The sequence below is a fragment of the Aedes albopictus genome, chromosome 3 (assembly GCF_035046485.1).
Source record: "Aedes albopictus strain Foshan chromosome 3, AalbF5, whole genome shotgun sequence".
Classification (NCBI taxonomy): domain Eukaryota; kingdom Metazoa; phylum Arthropoda; class Insecta; order Diptera; family Culicidae; genus Aedes; species Aedes albopictus.
In genome coordinates, this window is record NC_085138.1 from 56,795,557 (window position 1) to 56,813,948 (window position 18,392).

Genomic DNA, 18,392 nt, shown 5'->3' on the forward strand with positions numbered 1-18,392 from the left:
ACAGAAATCACCAGGACCGTTTGTGCAGCTTGAAGTCAATTTGCTTAAGCAGGGTGATTGGTAGTGGCATTCGAGCTGCATCGACGTGCATGGTGGTTCGCTGCTCTGTATTGTGTTAGACCCAATGGCTACGTGAGAAGCTCAACTTGAATGCTTGATTTGGACAAACCACCAATTGGGTGTTCTAAGTAGGATATCAATTGAATGGGACCACACAACACTCGCAAACTGCAGTAATTAAAATTTCACTAGTTTCAAACTTAACAAAATGCACAATAGAAAGCACTGTCAACGCACACCCTTTAAAAATGCACGGAGGAGTAGTAGAATCAATTTTGTGGTAATAATAAATGTGTTTTTAACTTTGACGACGTATGACACGTATTATTCGTTCCTCCTAATAACGACCCTCAACGTTGGGTGTGACAATGGGTCAGAGGAGCGAGATTGGGTCAAAACATTGTCTGAAATATCTCCTTAAATATTGCGAATATCGAATCACAAATTTAATGGTGTCATCCTCGTAGATGCAAACAATTCCTGTCAAAAAAAATGAGGTTTCTAGAACAATTAGTGAGCTTTTGATCAATCATCTAGAAAAGCTTGAAAATAAGGCCTTCTTAAAATGTCACTTTTAAGGCTCGATGAAACATCACACTTTTAGGTGGTTGAAACTTTTTAGAATCTCAAACGCATATTTATCATATAATTAAATATGAGTAAATAGTAATAAAGTTGGCCAGAACTTTACCAACTGGCTTTGTTGTCAATGCGGAACAAATTCAGTTCCCTTGACCCATTCTCACCATTAATTTTCATGCACTTGTAGCTTCAAGGAAAATTTACGAACTCCAATTATTATTCCAACATTTGTACATGGATTTCCAATTATTCATTTCAAATGAATTTTTCAGGCAAATAAGCATAAGTTTTTGAACAATGAATTTGGGTGGAAGTATGCATTTTTGACACATTCTCAGCCCCAACGACAGATTCATTTGGCACTTTATGAAACGAAACGAAATGGTTGCATATTGTATGTATCCACAATATTCAAGACACAGAAATATGGATTTGCACTCTGAAATGCTTACATTGAAATTGCTCAAATTTGGCCTTGGAGCATCTTATGATGTGTTCATACCTTACCTTACCGGTCCGGCTAAGGCCTGAGTGGCCTCTGCTGTACATAGTAGCAGTCTCCATTCCACTCGGTCCATGACTGTTTGTCTCCAGTTCTGCACTCTGCGTAGGGTCCGCATATCGTCCTCCACTTGGTCGACCCACCGCTGCGCTCCACGTCTTCTTGTACCGGTCGGATGACTCTCGAGAACCATTTCAGTCGGGTTCTATCCGACATCCTGATGACATAAACCACCCACCGGAGCCTCCCGATTTTCGCGGTGTGGACGATGGTTGGCTTTCTCAGCAGCTGATGCATGGTTAATTGTTCATTCTCCTTCTCCAAGTCCCGTCTTCCATCTGCACTCCGCCGTAGATGATGTGTTCATATCACCTTCAAAATTTCATGTGATGAACAGTAGAACGTACGAAAATGTTTTTTACAACACCTGGATCCACCATATATGTAGCTTTTGAGTTCTTTTGATTGGCGGACTAACTGGAGAAACGTTGAAAGCATAATTCTTGTAAAGAAATTGAAGCAGAACTTTTCAAGAATATTTATGGTATTTTTATGTTAATTATAGGAGAGTATCGCGGAAAATTCTACCCCTATTTGAAAGGATAGACAACTTTTTCACGCAAAGAAGTTTTTATTCCACCCTCCCAAACATAATATAATCACTATTTGTCTCCAAACTTGCTGGAAATTTCTCCTCCTAAATATAAGATACTGTTTACGAATTCTGCCAAAAAAAACTCTGTGATTTGGAGTTCTCTTCCACGGATTTCTTCAGGAATCCATACACATAAAAGAAATATTTCGGATATTCTTTCAGAAATTTGTCGCGGGATATTTTCAGAACTTTATTGAATGTTTACCCCAGAACTTCCTCTAAAGCCGCATAAAAAAAATTTATGAAATTTTCATTCAGAAAATTTTCTTCAATTTCTCATACCTTCTGAAATTCATCCAAAAATCCTCCAAGTATTTCTTCAGAAATTTCTCCAACGAGTTTCTTCAGAAAATCTCCCATCGACTTCTAAATTAATTTTGCCATATCTTCAGAGATTTCTCTGAGAAATCATTCAGAAGTTCTTTAATTGATTACTTTAGAAAATTATTCTCCATTTGAATTTTCTCCAAAGATTTCCAGAAATTTCCCTTGAAATTAATTTAGGAACTTTTCATAAAACCTTTCCTGGATTATTTCTAATATTGAGCCATGTATTTTTTTTTAGAAAATTCCGCGGGAATTTCTTTCGGAAAGTCTTCCACAGATTTTTTTTTTTAATGTTCTAGAGAACATTTTTTATGCATCACTCAAGAATTTCTCTAGAGTTTCCTTTTGAATTTTTAGTAGAGGATCCTCCATCTCTGAAAATTGCTGTAGGAAAGCTTCCATGGGTTTCCTTAAAAAAATCCCCCATAGATTATTTCAGGAATCCGTACTAGAACAGTTTTCTTCAGGTAGCTCATACAGAGATTCCTTAAGGATTTCCATCAGATATTCCAGATAGTTCCCTAGAAATTTTTGCAGCATTTTTTAAAGGATTATTTAAATAATTTCTCCACAAATTCTTTAAAAAAAAATAAAAAATATTTCCTAGGAATTTCTGAAGAGTTTTTCTCATGGATTTTTATAGACGCCTAACTATGCGTTTTTCCAGGTATTCAGGGCTCTTTTTTTAACAGAAGTACATCCACAGATTTCTCCAAGAAAACTTTCAGGCAGTCCTTCAAGAATTTGAATAAAGTATTTCTACAGGAATTTTCTTATAAATTCCTCATTGCTTCCTTATCATTTCCTCATTCTTTTTCTAGGAATTTTGCAAAGGATTTATCGAAAAGTTCCCCACGAAGTTTTTTGAGAAATTCCTCCAGGAATTCCTTTAAGAATTTTCCAGGGATCTCTTTTCTTTGCAGAGATTTGCTCAAAGTTACTTTCCAAGATTTATTCAGGGATTCTACCGAAGATTTCTTCACTACTAAAAATCCTTGTATTTACTCGAATGTTCACTAACATGTACTTATATGTATAAGATCGTGAGTAACAGCTGACAACTTAGAGAAGAGTCCGTCTGCCAGACCATGGAACTCTTCAGGATCTCTCAAAACAAATCTTGCTGGTTTTTCTTCTGAAATTCCTTTGGGAGATATTTTTATCTCCAGAGACTTCTTCAGAGCCTTAGGGATTTCTTCAGGAACTTCAGCGAAGATTACTTCAAAAGTTCTTTTATAAAGTTTTCCAGAAATTATTCTAAAATGTTTTTTTTTTTACAAATCCTGCAGGGATTTTTTAAGAAGTTCTTCCCAGAATTTCTCCAATTTTTTTTAGAAATTCCTTCAAAGATTTCTACACTAATGCTTGCAAGATTTTTTCTTTAATTGCTCTTGTGGTTCAATTGGAAATATTTCCTAGGATGTCTTTAGAGATCTCTGTGGAATTTGTACAGATATTTCTAAGAATAATTTTGCGGAACTCCTTGAGAAATTTCTGCTTGGAGGGTTGTCCCGAGAAATCCTTTAACAATCTTTGGAAACTCAAGGAAACACCCTTGATTTTTTTAAGCAGGACAAAAAACTCTGAAGCAATTGCTGAAGTTATTAAGCAATTATCGGTTCAATGACTAGGATAATATCCAGCATAATACCTGAAGACACCCTATGATACATCTATTAAACTCTAGAAATATCATTTGAGACAATTTTAGAAAATCTACAAGTAATTCCAATAAAAAAAAAAAGAAAAAAGAAAATGTTTGAGTTTAGAAAAATCCGTAGCAAAAATCTTATGGAATCTCTTGATAAATGTCTGTAGAAATCGCAGACAAAGGTGCTGGTGGAGTTATTGAAGAAATCCATTAATAAAATTACAATTACAATTACAATTAAATTTGTAGGGATCCCTGGAGGATTTTCTGAAAGAATTCTCAGAAAAAATCTTATACAGTTTATGAAAGAACTTGTACACAAAAAATCTTCAAACTTCCACCTGCACATATTTTTGAAGAAAGTCCTGCAGAAATAAAATAAAAGAAAAAAAAAATTTTTTTTTTGAAGGAATCTTTGATATTATACCTAGAAGAACAAAAGAACCTTCTGTAGGTTTTCTAGAATTGATTCTGGAGTAATTTTTGCTGGAATTGTTGGGAGAATATTTGGAAAAAACAATCGTAATCAAATGAATAAATACAAAGCAATGGAAGAGTACCTGATAGAACTATTGGAGAACCCTTGGAGGAACATCCAAAAAAAATCTTGAGAAGGTATCCAGAGGCATTCCCAAACTAATGCCCAAGAAAATTCCCAAGCAATGGAGCAACACCTGAAGCAACCTCTGGAGAAATTCTGGCAATATTTTTTTAAATAGTTTCTGGGGAAAAATCTGAATATCGAATGGAAAACCCTAACGGAATTTCAGAGAGATTTTTCGAATCTTTGTGAAAAAAAATGCTCTTAGATTTGCATCTTTTAAGAAACCTCCGGAGAAAGTCCTAGAAGAATATTCTGAGACACATATTGAAAAAAAAGTCGGCGAAATCTAAAGCAGATTCTGGAGAATTCCTGCAAAAATGTTTGAAGAAATACATGAAAAAATAAAAAAAAAACATGTATACATAAGTACATAAGCAATTATTGAATTAATTTCGCACAAAAATTACAGAAATAATAATTTAATACCAAGATAAACATTTAGAACATTTCCTGGTTGATTAACTACAAGAATTTCTGGAGAAATTCCTGAAGAAATATATGTACAAATTCCTTGGAATCCTTGGAAGAATTTCTGAAAAAAAAAACGTTGAAGGGATTCCTAAAAAAAACATTGAAAAAGTTTCAGGAGAATCCTTGGAGGAAAGTATAATCAGTTTCGTACCCTTTAATTCCGCCCTATGTTGCTTATCCTTTGACAGATACGCGTATTTCGACTACCACTTGTAATCTTCCTCAGTGTCAGTTATCCACTAGTGGAATCTTGGAGGAAAGTCTAAAGTAATCTTGAGAAAATTTCATGAAGGAACCACTGGAGAAATTTATGAAGGAATTCATGGAAGACATTCTAAAGGAAGTCTTGCATCTAGGAAATTTCTCTGAAGAATATCACACGAACTTCCCGAAAAACTATCTAAAAGAATCTCTGGAAGATTTTCTGTGGGAACCATTGAAAACACTTCGGATTTGTTTTTAGAGGATTCTATGATTTATTTCTGTAGAAATCACTGGAAGATTTTCTGAAAGAGCTTCTGGAGGAATTTTTAACGGAACCTTTTAGGAATTTGTGAAATGAATCTAAGGAAGATTTTCTGAAATAAGTTTTTGAGCAAATGTCTTGTGGAATCTCTACAGATATTTTTTAAGGGATCCCTGGAAAATTTTTTTTAAGAAAATTTTGCAGGAGTTTTGTTTTTTATTGAATCTCTGGAATACTTGGCAGAATTTGTTAGAGAACTTTTGAAAGTATTTCTAAAGAAATTCTCGAAATATTTGCTGAAATCGTTGATATTTCTTGATAAATTCTACATTTCTGATTTTCTAAAGAAATCAGTGGAAGATTAACCTGGAGAATCCTCAGAGGAATTTCTTGGGAAGTTTTTAAGAGGAGTTCTTGAAAAAAAAATGTGCAGGAAGCTCCAAGGCAATTTCGGTGAGAGTAAGTCTATTAATTTGTCTGAAGAAATTTTCTAAAAAAAATCTGGAAAAATTGCTGTAGAATTTCGGCAGATTTTTAAAATGCATTCATGAAGCAGTTTCAAAAGGAATCCATGTACAGGCTTTCTAAAAGAAATCCTGAAAAATTCGGGAGGAAAGTATGTAGTGATACTTCGAAGAGTTTCATAAAAAAAAATACTAGAGGGAATTGTGTAAGATTTTTTATGAAAGAGCCCTTGGAGGGATTTCTGATGGAACCACTGGAGAATTTCCCAAAGAAACTCATGGAGGAATTATTTAGGAAATTTTTGAAAGAACTGCAGAATGAATCCTTGGGTCAAGCATTGGATGAATGTGAAGAAGAATTTCTGAACGAACGTTGGGAGATTTTCTGAAAAACAATCATTAAAGAGCAGTCAGAGGAGAGTTTCTAATTGAATCATTCTAGAAGTGATTTAAGAAATTCCTAGAGGAGTTTCTGAATGTACCCTGGAAGAAATATATGTATCTAAAGAAAATCCTGTAAGATTTTCTGAGAGCATCTTGGAGAAAATTCTTAAGAAAGCTATAGGAGATTTTCTAATTCTTGGAGAAATCTTGAAGAAACTTGCTGAAAGCTGTTTCGAAGATATTTCTGAAGAAATCCCTAGAACAAATCCTACTAAGAATCCGTGGTGTTTTTCTGAAGGAAATATTAGAAAACTAGCTTGAGGAATGTATGTTGGAATTTCTGAATTTCTTATTTCTTGAAGATGTTTCTGAAGGAATACCTCAAAGAATCCCAGGATTAATTTCTGATTGAATAACTGGAGATATTTCGAAAAGAATTATAATTGAACTTAACCTTCCTTTTGCATCACGTAGGCAGCAGCTCCCTGACGTAGTGTACGGGGTTTGGGTCAAAAAATGACTCTAATGACAAAGGAGGGTTATTGAAAGAATTGTTAGAGTCCTTTTTGAAGAATTCCTTGATTTTTTTCTGAATCCAGGAGAATTAAAAAAAAAATAGTGTAGCTTTTTAGCAATGAATCCGATGGAATCTTCCAAACGTACCCTTGGAAGGTTTGAAAGAATTTCTAATAAAATCCTAGAGCATTTTTGTAATGAATTCATGGAATAAATTTCGGGGAAATTTTAGAGAAATTCCAAAAAGAATCATTAGAAGACATTCCAAAAAAATCCTTAGAGAAATTTTGAAACTTTGATTTTCTGATATCCTCATGGGAATTTATGAAAAAAAATAATAAAAAGGAATATCTAGGGAAACTCATTGGAGAAACTTACGAGGAGTTTCTGAAGAAATCCATTATTTATAAAAAATCTTTCGGAAATTTTGTGAAGGAATCTTCTTATTTTTTTGAAGGTACATATTTCTGAAAAATAAAATTGGGAAAAATTTTATAAATTATATTTTTGGGGGAATTTCTGGAAGAATATGTAAAGAATTTTCTGAAAAAAATCCCTTGAGAAAATTCTTAAATGTTGCAAAATGCTTTTGATTCATTTTAAAATTGTTTTTTATTAAAAGAACGAACACAAAGCTTTTAGCATCACAATTGGCGATTAAAAGTAGAGGTTATGTCGTGAAAATTTTGAAGTTTGAAAAGGAAATACCAGTTCCCCATCAGTTTTGTCATCATTTTGGTAAATTTATCGATAAAATGAATTTTTCTACCCCGATCCCATATTAAATTTTATCTGGAATGACTTAATCACTAAAAATACACAAAACTCATGACGTATGCGGGATTCGGTCTATTCTGGTGAGAGCGAATCAGAAATAACAAATACAGGGTGATGCAAGGTAACTCGAATCTTGTGGTTGAGATTTCCTGCCTTACTCTTCAACAATAATTCTCACTGTTCTCAAAAAAAAAAAAAAAAACAGAATGAGTATGATTAGAAATTTATTTTATTAATTTTCTAGAAATACTTTCTAGAATTCTACTCAGTAAAATTTCTGATTTCAGGAAAAGTTCACGAAATTTCTATATACTTTTTAAGAAACTTCAACCTTTTTTTTAGAAATTTCTCTAGCAATGAAAAAAACTTTTCTAAAATTTTATTCAAAAAAAATATTCCGAAACACTGCTAGTTGTCAAAACTGTCAGCAATTTTATGTTGAATATCTGCAGAAATTTGGTTTATCGAGACGTGCCATGCATTTTTATGAATAATACTTGAATTATTCAGAAGAAGTCCTATTTTTCAAGCGAGCAGTAGTCCATCTGAAAATAAGTTTTGAAATTTTGTCAAAAATGTCTTCAAAACTTATACATTTTATTTTTTGAAACTAACTATCAATTTCAAAAGTATTTTTGGGATATTTTCTAGCATTTCGTCTTGATTGTCATTAAAAAATCTTTAAATATTTATTCTATAATATCCACGAATTTGACAAGAGATGTTTTTAAGATATGCGGTTTAAAATCCCGTACAAATTTCAAACATTTTTTTTTGTTATTTCACCAAAACTTTGATATTGTGATATTTATTAATGCTTTTTCTTAAAAAGCCATCTGGAAAAAAAATCACTTGATCATCAAGCAACCCAGTAGTAACTTTGACACGGGTCGTTTCTGCTGATAGCTGTGTGCAGACGTGCCAACTTGGTCAAATTATTGGGGGGAAAAGCCTGTTTTTCCGATTTTTGTATGGGAAAATTAAAAAATCCTCCCCTATGGGGGGTGGCAAACCTATGCTTGCCCCCCTATGTTGGCGCCTATGGCTGTGCGAAATTCGAAGTTGATATTCTTTAAACAAAGCACTTTTTTTTCAAAGTTGATAAAATTATAGTTTAAATTTGAGCGTTTTAGATGCACTTCTCGAAAAGTTACAGCTAGTTGACCATATTTTTTTCGAACTGAATGTTTTTCCTGTTCCGATCTCGAGGAGGTTCGGGCTAAGGCCACGACGAGCACGTGATTTATGGACAGAACCTGATGTGATTTTAATTCTACCGATGCTGTTTGATTTTACCAGAAATTGGGTTATATAACCTCTCCTTGTCTCGTTGCGTTTATGTTACTGCGTCCGACAGTGTTGTCGTCGTCGTCGTCGCCGCTCTCGTTCGCATTTTAATTAATTTGTTTTTGTTTGCCTTTTTGCATTCATCAGCAAATTCCCCATCAGATTCAATCATTTCCCCCTTGACCACTGGCGCTGCGCTGGCTGGCTGGTGTTGTCCAGAGTAGGTACGGACGAAGCACACTTCCAAAGGCAACCGCGTCTCTGCTGGTTGCCAATCAGCTCTTGACCGGGGAGAATTAACAGGGCGAACAATGGACGCGAAAAACGCACTTTATAGGCCCCGAGCGTCAGAGGACGAACGACGTTGCCGGAGGCCTTTTATCGCCTCCAGTTACCCATGGGAAGACCCCTCCCTCCGATGATGATGTATTATCGTTTTATGCAAATGGCACACCGATCCCGTTGAATATTAAACAGATTTCAGCGCTCGGTTTTGAACGATTCATTGCACACGGCGACGCACTCCGATGGTAGCGCGCTGAATGGGACAACGGTTGGACTCCTTGGCCGTCGCTGGCTGCTGCTGGTTGTTGACAACACAATGATGATGGATGATCTCATTTCGGTTGTCAATTAATTAGTCGACGACGGATTATGTACCCGATGCAGCGATGATACAAAGTAGCAGGCTCACTTACTCGTCTCGTTGGTGTGGTGTCACTTCCGGTTTGGATCAACCTACGCACCGTGGGCTGCCGTTTGTAAACGATATTCGATGGTGTTTTTAGTAGGAATGTTCCAAATTTTGAGGAACCCCCACAAAATCCCGAAGGGATTACCCCATAAATTCTTCCTAGAAATTCTCAAGGATTTTTCCTTGGGATTTTTCTGGGAACTCTTCCAGATTCTGATTCTCCAGGAATTCCATCAGGAATTTCTTCATGAAATGCGCCTGAGAATCATCTATAAGTTTTTCCAAGGATATTTGCAGAGCTTGTTCCGGGAATCACAGCAAATTCACCAGGAATTCTTCTGAGATTTCTTCTAAGGATTCCTCCGGAAATTCTGCTGGCAACTCCTTGAGAAACTGCTTCAGAAATTTCTGTAGGGTTTTCTTCGGACATTCCACCAAGAATTCCTCCAGGGATTCCCAAGGATTCCAGGAATATTTCCAGGGATTCCTCAAACAATTCATATTGAAATTGCACCCAGAACTCCTTCAGGGAATCCTCTGGGAATGCCACCAGAGATTTCCTCCGATTTTTTTTGCAGAGATACATCGGGAATACTTCCAGATTTTTGTGTGGAATTTCCTAAAGGTTGTTCCAGTGATAACTTCAGGAATATCTCCAGGCTCTACTCCATTTGGCATAACGCCATTTGGCATAATGCCGTTTGGCATAACAAATATTATGCACATTCTTATCAAGAAGGCTGTTCTTCGTGTTATGCCAAACGGCATTAAGCCAAATGGCCGTTATGCCAAATGGATTTTATGTCAAATGGCATTATGCCAAACGTCGTTATGCCAAATGGCATTATGACAAATGGGGTAGAGCCATTTCTCCAAGGGTTCCTCCAGGGATTCCACCAGGAGTCCCACAGGGAATTCTCGTTGGGAAGTTTGAGAAATACCTCCAGAAGATCCTCCTGAATTCAAAATCAAAATCTAAAAAAAAACTCTTTCAAACCTAATCGTGAATGAATTTTGAATGCAATAGCTGGACTGCCAACAATCGTATAAGCATGTGGGTGATGTCGTGGCATAATAACATAAATACGGGTTACATAACAAATGCTGAAACAGACTGAGTACGTATCATACCTATTACGGCGCATTTCTCCATTCACTCCGGAAGAGCGTTTAAAAATATGACACGCCAAACCTCTTTGCCAAGATCAATTTGTTCCAAAACGATCGCTAACAATCCTCATTCCGATATACAATTTTCATCCGTGCCAGACGCCACCATCCAGCATAAACAGCCAGACCAAGACGGAACTGAATGATAAATGTGTCGAATCGCTCTCTGTCTGCTGCGAAGGTGTGGCCTTCACTGATTCCAATTACCGACCTACACCACACATCGGGCGCAAGCCCCCAATCAGACCCAGCACAACAGCGGCCAAGATTAACCGTTCAATTTCTGTTTTCTTTTGCTTTTCGTTTCATCCGATCAGCTGCGACCGTCAGCATTACTAATTTGTGCACTGGTGCTCACGACGGCGACACAAGCAGTCGTCAATATCGAAGCCCAACGTCGTGAGGCACCCATCGCCGATACCTATGGACTGCCACCCTCGTCTTCTGGTGCCTCTTCGCTGGAACTACCGGCTCCAGTCTATGGAGCACCAGCAGTAGCACAGTATCCAGCACCTCCACCGGACATCCCACCCCCAATCGTGCCGCACAAAGAGTACGGCGTACCGGTACAAAACTTCGGACCGCCCAATATCAACATCGAGTACGGACCACCAGCTCCAGCCCCAAAACCCATCTATTACCCACCGAAACCCGTCTATGGTCCACCGCCATCACAACAACACCACGCACTGCCCCATCATCCACCGAAGAAGCAGTCATCCTTCCTTGAATCTCTTTTCTCGACATTCGGATTCGGAGGCGAAGAGGAGCGTCACCAGCACCATCACCATCAACCTCAGCCACACTATGGTCCTCCACCGAAGCCAGTCTATGGACCACCGGTATCTCAGTTAATCATAGTTTAATTTGCAAAAAAAATAATCTGCCTACCAATTCACAGAAACCTACCTACGGAGTTCCGACATTCAGCCAACCTGCCCCTCCGAAGCCAGTCTATGGACCTCCGAAGCCCATCTACGCCGCACCGAAACCCGTCTACGGACCACCAAAACCGATCTTCACCGCTCAGCAGACCTTCGGACATCACTCTTCGGCTCACGTTCCCCCAACCCCACCAGAAATCAAGTGCGACGGATGGAAACCAATTGCCGGCCCAGTTGTCCAGGGTCCACCCAGCCAGGTAGAAATCCACGCTCCGGAATCCTCGTACGGACCTCCTCCCAGCGGTGACTTCCTCGGTGGCGGCCATCTGCAAATCTCCGGTGGTGACCTTGGCCTTCAGCTGCCTCGTTTGGAACCGGGCCCAGCGTTCAACAGCGAGCTCAACCTGCACGGCGGATTAGAACAGCACAAGGGAAACAGCTTTGAAGTAGGTGTTGGACACTCTGGGGTCAATTGAACCTTCAACCATTTTCTTTCGTTTTCAGATTCATTCGAACTTCATCTCTGACTCTTATGGAGCACCACCGCTCGATTCGTACGCCCCAGGTACCTACAAGCCATCGTTCGTGAAGCCACTGCCTCCTCCGCCACCACCATCGCCACCAAAACTTCAGTTCCCACCATCACCAGTCTATGGAGTTCCTCACCGGCCAGCCCCTTACCAGCACGGTCTCGCCATCTCCCACGGATCCATCAGCGGTAACTTGAAACCATGGTCCGGACCAATTGCCCCACCACGTCAGCCAATCGCCTACCGCCCACCCGTACCATCCGGGCTCATTGAATCCATTGGACATACCGTCGAACAGCTGGATAACTTCGGAAGCAAGCCTCACTACTCCGGAGATGTTTACCTCCCACCGCCAACCAGCGACATCCCAACTGCTCCGGTCGCCAGCCTTGAACTGCACGCTCTCCCATCCGAACAACCACCAAAGCCTTTCTTGACGCAGCATCAGTTCCCGGAAGCCCTCGCTCAGGTCCAGCAACCGCGCCATCCCGACCTCAACGTCCTTCCAATCTCTTCCACCGACTGCGGTCACGGTCCGGAACTTTCGGGACACGGCCCAGAACTTTCGGGACACGGAAACGACCAATCGTACTTTGGAGCATCGGGAGCTCAAGCCTACATCAGCGAAGAATCCAATAGCATCGACTCCAGCTACGGTCCACCACCTTCAGGAGCTGCTATCGGTGAATTCCGTACCGCCCATCAATTGTCTGGAAGTGAATCCGTCTCCGCATCCAGCCTGCCTGGCCTAACCGGCGGACTCGGTGGTCTCGAACTAGTCTCCGCACAGAAATCGCACAGCCTTACCATCCCGGTACAAGGCCAGCTGGGATCCTACCAGCTCCAGTTTCAAGCCGCAGACCCCGTAGGCCATGGCGCATCCGGCGGAGCCCCCCACGAACAAATCCTCACCGAAGGACTCCTCCAATCTATCCTATCCGCCATCGAACAACCTCAATCAAACTTCCAACAGGAGTCATCCTCGTACGACCCGAACATCGACCACAGCGAGGTGTCCGTGTTCTTGAAGAGTCCCGAAGGCCAGAAAACCTTGGCCGACCACCCAAGCGCACCCTCCGAATCCATTCACAAGCGACGATAAGTGGCCATATCCGGAGGGCAATAGTCAACCATTTCGAGTGAGTGTCCGAGAGTGGTATGATGAGTGATCCTCGGGAATACGTACATAGTTGTTTTAACAATTTCTGTAGAGTACGGTACGGTACGGTAGTGAGAATCACAGTACTGCGAGACGCGCAGAGTAAGCGGCATTCGCCAATTTTAATTTATTATTATCCTCCCTTTTCCGATGCATGGCGAGTGAATGTTTGTTGTTAAATGAGTGAGTGAGAATGTGAGCGGAACCGATCTGCACAACAGTGAGCGCTTTGATGGACAAAACATCTCTCAGAGTCGTCCACCGGGCTGAACCATTTCGGATGTTTCCGCATTCGTGGAACAAGTTGTCACCCCTCGGATTACACCTTGTGGCACAAATTATCAATTAAGCACACTGTTATCATGTCGCCATCTACCGCGCGCGGCGAACGGTGGTCAGTCGGAGTTACCGCAATATGCTTTGGACGTGAAAAGAGCAGATTCGAACGGGCCACGTGCTGCAAAAGCTGTCTATCGTCTATAGCGCAGACATGAATTAAGATGTCGAGATTGTCGTCCCATCGCCACCGCGCGCCGTTCCGTTCCACTCGGTGGTGCGGTGACTCGTTCGCGTCAAAGGATACATGAAGAAAAAGTTACCATAACATCATCATCATAAGGGAGTGCAGAGTTACCATGAGCGAGCATGAGTTTGATGGATACCTATTAGTGATGCTGCGGAGTGTACAGTCAGTGGGTTATAATTGAGTATTTTTATGTTCATTCAAAGGCGAGCACGTTCGCAGTTTGAAGGCCGCGAGGTGAATACGGAGCAGCAGCAGCAACATGATACGGTTGAAATTGGAGTGACATGAGCCGTTTGAATGCGATGCTTGTGAGAGAGAAAATGGATGTTTATCGTACAAGTGGGTATTTATTATTTAAATGCAAATGTGTGAAAGCAAAATGAGTAATTTTATGCCAGGAATGGCATGCGAATTTAAGTGTATTATAGATGTACTTGCTGAATAGTGTAGAATTGAGCAACGAAAAGTTCGGAGATTAATTGAATAAAAAAACTTTATTAAATACCTTCGCGTGTTTAATTTGATGACGCCCTCAATGTTCGTTCTAGGTATTCTTACTTTTATAATTACCATTGAAAGTTTCAACGAAATTTAACCCAAAACGTACAGCTAGAAAACAGGAATATAAAAGAAAAAGACGCAGTCAACCATACCTTGACCTTCCGATCAAGCACTCTTTTCAATGGCACTATTACCATCATTGGCACCGTAATTCCAAACCTGCTAATGTGAGCATCAGCTGCGACAAACTGAAACCAAGTCAAAGCATTTCAACTCTACGTAGTTTGAGCCAAACAGCACCAACAGGTCGTTCCCTTTGGCTCTGGAAGACACCGCACCGGTAAGCGTTGTAAGAGCACCGGACGGATGTCGACCAACAATCCAACAGAAAAAGGGCCACTTTTCTGCAGGATGCCTTTGTGTTTGCGAAAGCTGCCAACTGGACAGCTGCTGCCATCTGCTGTATGCTTACAGTTTCTGACTTGGTCAGAAACGTTTTGCAAGCCATCCTAGTGGTCAGTCACTCTGCAAACAAGCAGTAAATAGGTAGATTTCATGCTCGTTACCTGTGACTTCAATAGGGTAGGGTTACCAAACTTTGTATGTTTTCAATAATCTTCATGTCCAATTTATGTGAAAAATCACGTAAACTGGTTTTGTAAATCTTTTTGCTGATTTCATGTGCCTAAGTTAACAGTTACCGACTGTTACGTCAGATTCACTATTTTTTCATTAACAAATGGGCACCAAGGTGCGATGACGTCATGTTTTCGATTCCCGCATCTATTACCAATGTTTAGGGAACTCAAATGGAGGAACCCAATTGATGTTGGCTGCAAACAATCCTATTGGGTGGGAATAAGGATGTAATATACGTGCAAATGGGGGAAAAACAGTTCACCTGAACGGGTGGCCCAGGTCGTGTGGGGTTAAAGGCCACCTTCTGCAGGCAAAGTAGTAGGCGGAGCTACACCCCGACCTACTGAACGCATTCCCATTGTCGCCAAATTCCACGTCTATCCGGGATCACCAAGAACCAAGCCCTTGCGCAAGGGGGGAGGGGTGGTTTGAGTTTTAACTCTATGACATTTCCCCGAATTCCATTACCCTGAACGACCCATTACCCCGAATATTTTTTTTTCTCTATTTTTAATTTTCTATTTGCTGAAATGAAGGAAAGCCATGCCGTTGACCCCGGAATGAACTGGCTTGGTTGATAATATTTCATTCTGCCTTTTAGAGAGCTGAATCACTTAGAGGAGAGTAAGGAGTGTATCGTAAAGTAGTTGAAAATGTTTAAAATAGCCTCAAAAATAGTTTAATACAACTTTTAAGTAATTTAATTTTTGGAGATACTGTATAAATCCTTGAAAAAAGAAATGGCTTTTATGATTTTCTAAAAATGTTCTTTTAACTGGGTTTTAAACCTAGATTACTGAACGCATGTTTTTAAATTTTTGCACACCTTTTAAAAAATTGAAATTGCAAAAAAAGTTCGATAATGTTCGAAAATTGTTAACTTTTTTGTGCAAACATAATAAGCTCCAGAATCCTCATGATATAGGCAAATTATTTTTTCAAAGAAAAATCTCGACTGCATTTAAGCGCAATTCTTTAAAATGAAAAAAGGCCATTTTTGAGGAACCCCTTTTTTCTATGCTCATCCAAATCATGTTTACGCAAATAAAAAATACATTAAATGAAAAATTCGCATTTTTTAAATAGGGTATGTTTTTTAATTTATGGACGAGTAAGTTAGAGCAAAAAATAGAATTTTATAACCTTTTAAGATATTAAAAGCAGAACTTCAAAGTTTGACCACAAAATAAACGTTTTTTGGAGTGGACCATTTTGTAAATATAGGAGATTTTTTTATCAAAAATATGATTTTTAAAAGTCGGTGTTGCATGATATGTTTTTAAAAGACGCGGACACGTTCAATGCTTCCAGTGAGCTTTTCGCTCTTTTAAGGAAGCACGACACTAGACAACGGACTAGCATGCAACGCCCAGTGGCACAGCCGAAAACTTTTCCTGACAGCTGCGGCGGGAATCGAACCCGCGCTCCTCAGCACGATGCGACTAAGAGCTTGGTGACCCTAGCCGCACGACCACGGAGCCGTACATAACTGTTAACAAGCATCAATATTTTCCATATTTTTTATCGTACAAATTTTACTCGCTACAGATTTTTGAAATGTTGAAAAATCTTAACAAAATTGCATTTTGTGCAGATTTTTATTTTGTGAGGCGTATTCATTTAACCATATTTTCAATAATACTTAACATTTTCCAAATTTTTTCAATGTATTCTAAACTTAACTATATTGCGAAGATTTCATAGAAGAACCGAAATGAAAAGACCAACCCAGCTTCGAGATAGAGCATTCTGAACATTTTCAACTACTTTCCGATACACTCCTTATATTCAAATCCTGGAACACCAAAGAACTACCAAAAGCCACAAGAAGGAAAATATCATTATTTAACTATTGGTTTCATATCATATGATCGAAGAATAATGATAAATAATAAGAATAATAGATTCTTAGACTAGTGGTCATGTCACTATTCGATATGACAGTACACCTTGAAAGAAGCCTATGATTAAAAGAAGGAAAAATCTGAAGAAGTATCACCAGTTGAAACGCCAACAAATTCCTTGAAAGAATAACTTGAAAGAATAGCCTATGCTTGAAAGAATGATACATATGATCACATTAGCAGTTGGAATGAAAAAAAGTTCCTCAGTAGTATTACTAGAAAGAACAACATATGCGCAAAGAAAAAAATCTTTGTTGAAAATATGTCCATCAACTTCGAGCACCATTAATTACCCAGACCAGGTCTCCAGATAGGCTTGCGGATAAATCATTCGGGGTAATGGGTCATTCGGAGTAATGGATCATTCGGGATGATTGACCATTCGGGGTAATGGAATTCGGGGTAATGGAATTCAGGGTAATGGAATTTGGGGTAATGGAATTCGGGGAAAATGTCCTAAAGCCGTTTTAACCGCCCCCCTCCCTTTTACTTTTGTTTCATACACGGTCTGAAAATTCACTCATTTTGGAGCTAAAGTGGGACAACTCAAAAATGAGTAAATTTTATTTCCAGCGATAGCGCCCAAGGTCGAAAATCTCATCAGTTTAAGTTGTATAACATTCTTGCTGATGTGAAGAATATTATACGGCTTAAACTGTTTGGATTTTTGCACTTGGGCCAGCGCTATTGCTGGAAATGCAATTAACTCATTTTTTGAGCTGTTCCAGTTTAGCTCAGTTTTGTGTGAATCTAACTCATTTCAGAGCAACTTTATCTTGGCGTGTATACTACGCGTTCCTCCGCCTTTTACCGAAAATGCCAAAAAACCCTCCCTTTCCGCCTTCTCTGTGCACGGCCCTGCCAAGAAGGCATCCCAAGTAACATTTTAAGTTTTGTTCGGCTCTACAAGAGATCTTCATGACCAATTTTATAAAACTTGCAATAAAACTGAATCATACATCAAAACCTCTTGATAACCTCTTTAAGAGCATCTTCCGGCTAAGTGGACCACTCTCGGAGAGGTTTTGCAAACCGCATTAAGAGTAGCAATAAACCAGTTTTAAAACCTAGTTGAAACATTCTTGATTGTTGTTGTTTTTTTTTTTCAACAAAAACTATGACAGCTCAAGATGCAGAGAAGCTTCTTCGATGACACGAAAAGTTCAGGAGGAAACATCATTCGTAAGTAAAGTAAAGCGATTATTTCATAGCAATATTTTAGTAGTTATTGTGCTGGTAGCCTTATGCGCATTCGAATTTACCGTGAATATTGGGGTTGCAGAATCATAAAATTAATGCGCTTCGAAAATAGAAATTGATTTTTCTCATTCCAAGATGATAATTGGAATGAGAAAAATCAATTTGTGAATTTAGTAAAACTATGTCGAATCACAAGAAAACTCAGCAGAGAGAGTTTATTTATGTGAGCATGTTATGGAAATGGTGGCAAACTATCAATTCATTGCAAATTTGAGCAAAATGAACTATTTTCCATTCACGTTAGCTAATTCTTCAATATGGCGACAACCATAATCAGCGAAAATAAAACGAAAGCAAGTTTACTTTTATGATGACCGCAATAAACCTAGCAGTGTCGTAGTTCTGCTTTTCCATCAACAGATGTCGTAACTAATCGAAC

At 39.1% G+C, this 18,392-nt stretch overlaps 1 protein-coding gene across 1 annotated transcript in view; it reads left to right on the forward strand.

Moving 5' to 3' along the window:
* LOC109411339 (uncharacterized) overlaps positions 1-14,194 on the forward strand; it is a 195,654-nt gene extending 181,460 nt beyond the window's left edge. The window contains exons 2-4 of the mRNA XM_062856543.1: positions 10,928-11,452; positions 11,512-11,940; positions 11,999-14,194. Coding sequence (XP_062712527.1) covers positions 10,928-11,452; positions 11,512-11,940; positions 11,999-13,126 — 2,082 coding nt within the window. The 3' untranslated portion in view covers positions 13,127-14,194. The remainder of the gene's footprint in view (positions 1-10,927; positions 11,453-11,511; positions 11,941-11,998) is intronic.
* The last annotated feature ends 4,198 nt before the right edge of the window (positions 14,195-18,392 follow it).